Here is a 4,444-nt window from a genome sequence, read left to right as displayed (position 1 = left end):
TCAACGTGATGCTGATGTTCACAGAGTGTGTGCTGGACCTGATGGCCATGCGGGGCGGCCACCAGGAGCTGTGCACATCCGCTGTCTCCTTGTACCAGATCCAGGAGAGTGTGGTCATGGACCAGATGAGCCAGCTGTGCAAAGACTGGGGGTATGTGCCCCCTTTGTCATTCGCTTCCAAATTCTCCCTGCTTTCTGTAAATTTGTGTCTGAGTTGGAGGTCCTGTCAGACACTAGAGATTGTGTCTCATGAAGCTCATGTGTCTCATGTGTCTCAAGGGAGCTCTTGGTTATGTCACTGGCCTAGATTCCACTTGTGAGCCAAGACTTGAAGATTCTGCAGCCTTAGTATTGTCTCTTCCTTGTGACTTATACTGTTGAAGGTATTTGATGATGAAGAGGTTGTATTGGTTCTCGAGTCTTTTCACACATGCTTTTTTCTGTGCTGAACCTTTTTCCTTCAGGAGTTATTTGTGCATTAAAAATGTCAAAGGGGGTGCACCTGGGTGGCTCAGTGGGTTAAGCCTCTGCCTTTGGCTCATGTCATGGTCTTGGGGTCCTGGGATCGTGCCCCGCATTGGACTCTCTGCTCAGTGGGGAGCCTCCTGCCCCTCTCTCTCTGCCTTTCTCTCTGCCTACTTGTGATCTCTCTCTCTCTCTCTGTTAAATAAATAAATAAAATATATATTTTTTAAAATGTCAAGGAGGATGATACTCCTTTAGAAATGCTCTCTGGTGACCCAATGCGTAGAGGGTGGAGTGGGGGGCATTGGCTCGCAGGATAACACTCTCTGCCTTCCTTCCGGTGCAGGCACGTGGAGCAGCTGGTGTTATACATGAAAGCTGCACAGCTCTTAGCAGCCTCTCTGCATCTCACCAAAGCCCAGATCAAGTCCAGGAAGCTGAGCCCATCCACAGCTGTGAAACAAGGTACGAGGTGTGTGCGACAGTACCTGCACCCATGCCTGTGCCCTCGCACCTCCCTCTTCCCCTTTACACCGAGAGAGAGTTTGATGTGGAGTCTGTGCTAGTAAAAACTCTTAGATGGGCAAAGATTCTGACTTTTCTGGGTTGTGCTCTTGCCATTTAATTGATACAGAGAACAGCCAAAAGGACTTTATTCTCAACTTTTCCTTAACTGGAAGAGAACCCATGAAAGAACCTGATTTCTGGTCATTTTTCCCCCCCAGGATCATTTAGTGCCACTTTCTTTAAATTGGCAGAAAAGGTGCATGTCACCGTGACTTTATTTTTATTTTGGGAGGAAAATTAAAATTAGTTCTCATCTCAACTTCTTTCCAGTAGTCAAAAATCTGAATGAACGATACAAATTCTGCATCACCATGTGCAAGAAACTTACAGAAAAGCTGAATTGCTTCTTCTCTGACAAACAGAGATTTATTGATGAAATCAACAGCGTGACTGCAGAAAAACTCATCTATACTTGTGCTGTCGAAATGGCAACCCTTTTAAATATTGAATATTATATAGGCCGATCTTCTGAGTTGAATACCTACTTGGCATTTTCCCTTTATTATTTTTTTTAAAGATGTATTTGTTTTGAGAGAGAGCACACTAGTGAGGTGGGCCAGAGAGAGTTTCAAGCAGACTCTGTGCTCAGCGCCGAGACCGATTCAGGACGCAGTCTCACGACCATGAGATCACAGCCTGAGCCGAAACCAAGAGTCAGAGGCTTAACCAACTGCGCCACCCAGGCGCCCTTTGACGTTATCCTTTTAAAAAAAAGTTTCTGCCCTTAACCATTCCCAAGCCCCAAACATTGTGACTCCCTCTTAATGGCAGGGGTAACTGGATGTCATTAGCCCAAGAAACACATTAAGTGACATTGGCTACCACACGTGGTGACATTTTATTGTACCTCTTAAAAATTGCTCACATTAGGCACAGTCTAATCTTTTTATACTTTGCATCTAAAGGCTTTAGCTAGATCTGCATTTTCTGCATTTTCTACTGTTTCAGAAATTTGGGAGTAAAACATTAGGAGAAATCCTGCTGTTCACCAGCGCATGTGCCCCAACTCTGCTTACTGACCTTACCTGAGTAAAGACTCAAAGTAAAATCTGCTTTTCCAACTGTATTGTTGTACTATTGGAAATATTGGTTCTGTCTCATGGGGGGGAAATTGCTCTGAAGTAGAGATGAAATTAGGGACTGTTAAAGAAGTTATTAAGTGGGGGGAAATATTGACCAATCTTATTTTCTCCCACCTCCCCTCCAAATTTGTCCACTTGGAATTGTACTGTTACATTACTCTTGGCCTCATTTTGAAAGCCATTATCAAGTCATAGGAAAATAACTTTGGAATATAAGCTGTTGATAAAAATAACAGATATTATTTTGCTCTAAACTATTGCTATGAATAATATGCATTCTGTCACTCTGTACTGAATTAAGACTTCATATGGTATATGATTTTTAGAAGTTTGCCAGGAAAAATGTTCTCTCCAAAGCAGTTATGGCGCTTCTTTCTTTTCTGATAATAAGAGCAGTGTGGCTTGAGTAAGTTTGCCCAGGCTGCACAGCAAACTCACTGATACTAGCACTATCTTTAGTTAGTTTTTTCTTCTTCCTTTTCAGAATGGACTTTCTGTACCCCAATTTTTTTTTAATTGTAAGTGACTTTAAAATATTGTTTGGAAGACACAGATGATATCGACAAATACATTAGGATACTGGATTACTGACAGTCCTGGCATTTAAAGATTAAAGAGAATGTTGAAAAACAAAATTCAGCCAAGTAAAACTGGAGATCTGTCTTTGTTAAATGACTCACGAGTCAGGCAGCATCCCACCTAGCAAGCAGTGGGGACCTCTGCTGAGCTCAATAAAACAAAGGTTTTTAAAAGGGAAGGAGAGGTCATAAAAAAGAAGAACAGAATTTATTAGTCAGAAGTGCATTGTTTGGGCAAAGTTGCCCTGCTAAGGGGGAGCAGAATGTGTCCATTGACTAGGAAATGCCGTGTTGACTGGGAAACGTCACATTCCTGAGCAACCGAGACTGCATTCAGGTTGGGCATTAAGTCCTGGTTTGCTGACTCACCCTAAGTGATGCCATCTGGGCCCTCATTTCAGAATAATGTTGAGAAAACTTCTGAAATACTCACAACCTGTGAATACTTTTGCTGTCCTTTCTTTCTGGAAAGCTCCTCCCCACCTTTCTCATCACCTGGACATCTCCGGCTCCTCCTCCAGACTCAGCCTAAACACCACTTCCTGGAGGCTTTCCCTGATCTTCTCTCCATCCATGGTTGGGTTAGACGCACCCAGAGTGTATTCCCTACCACTCCCTCTCTAGTACCACGTATCCCTTGGCATTAGAATGCCATTTTCCCCAGCCCCACACGTCCCTCTAGATGGTGCGCTCTCCTTCACCATGTGCAGAGTGCCAGGAACACGGGAAGGTGCTCAGCACACATCTCTGAACGAATGAACAACTACACCCTTTTGAAAATGCTTTTGTTAAAACAAGTTAAGAGATTTCTTTTAACACCACTTAGTTATCTTATTACAAATGTACTTTTTTAAAAAATATTTTATTTATTTATTTGACAGACTGAGAGAGATCACAAGTAGGCAGAGAGGCAGGCAGAGAGAAGAAGAAGCAGGCTCCCTGCAGAGCAGAGAGCCCGACACAGGGCTCTATCCCAGGACCCTGGGATCACAACCTGAGCCGAAGGCAGAGGATTTAACCCACTGAGCCACCCAGACGCCCCATTATTATTACAAAATGTACTTTAATGAAGTGTCAGGCTGCACTAGTGTGAAAGTGTATGTTTAAAAGAAGCTTCTTAGTGCAGTCCTAGAAGAGCCAGTTCAGGAGCCTAAGTTTTGCGAGTCCTGCATCTGAGATGACGTGAGATCGCAGACAAACTCTTTCGTCAAGAAGCTCCTGTTTTATTTTGCCTCTCTGATGAATTTTTGAGTTTTATATAGTTTGGTAGAGGATATCATTTTGTCAAAATGTGTTAATTTTAGATAGATTCCATTAAAAGCTGCATTGCCCAGATAGATTCATATTTTCTGGGAAAAGTTGGGACTCTTCTCATTTCTGCCAACTTGGCTTCAGGTTCAGTCTGCCGCCCTGGATGAGATGTTTCAGCAGACCGAAGACATCATTTATCGCTACCATAAGGCAGCCCTTCTTCTGGAAGGCCTCACTGAGATTCTCCAGGACCCGGCCGACATCGAAAATGTACATAAATGTAAGTCGACTTAGAAGACAGACAACCCAGTTGTCTCCTACAGGTGCAGCAGGAGGAGTGACCAGAGTTCGGCACCATACGGCCTGGGTTTGGATCTTGGCTTTGGGCCAATCCCTTACCCTTCCCGTGGTCTGTTTCTTCTTCCAGAAGATGAGAGAGTTGTTCGAGGGCTCGAGATAATGCACGTGAATCCTGGTGGCTTCGGATTTTCACGCTGCATG

The 4,444-nt window shown here is 43.7% G+C and overlaps 1 protein-coding gene across 1 annotated transcript; it reads left to right on the top strand.

Moving 5' to 3' along the window:
* Positions 1 to 820: 820 nt before the first annotated feature.
* LOC111140384 (serine/threonine-protein kinase ULK2-like) lies at positions 821 to 4,418 on the top strand. The gene is made up of 3 exons (XM_022492650.1): positions 821 to 930; positions 1,303 to 1,460; positions 4,088 to 4,418. Exons 1-3 carry the CDS (start codon positions 837 to 839, stop codon positions 4,235 to 4,237), a joined length of 402 nt encoding a protein of 133 aa, XP_022348358.1. The 5' UTR covers positions 821 to 836; the 3' UTR covers positions 4,238 to 4,418.
* Positions 4,419 to 4,444: the final 26 nt, after the last annotated feature.

This window comes from Enhydra lutris, unplaced genomic scaffold (assembly GCF_002288905.1).
Source record: "Enhydra lutris kenyoni isolate GAN:26980312 unplaced genomic scaffold, ASM228890v2 scaffoldscaffold810, whole genome shotgun sequence".
In the NCBI taxonomy this organism is placed as follows: Eukaryota; Metazoa; Chordata; class Mammalia; order Carnivora; family Mustelidae; genus Enhydra; species Enhydra lutris.
The sequence above is the reverse complement of the archived record's forward strand: the minus strand, read 5'-3'. Positions and strand labels throughout refer to the sequence as shown.

Coding starts and splice junctions, on each gene's coding strand:
- LOC111140384 (XM_022492650.1), top strand. CDS start 837: ATGAAAGCTGCACAGCTCTTAGCAGCCTCTCTGCATCTCACCAAAGCC. Junction 931..1,302: donor ATCCACAGCTGTGAAACAAG/GTACGAGGTGTG, acceptor ACTTCTTTCCAG/TAGTCAAAAATCTGAATGAA. Junction 1,461..4,087: donor ATACTTGTGCTGTCGAAATG/GCAACCCTTTTA, acceptor ACTTGGCTTCAG/GTTCAGTCTGCCGCCCTGGA.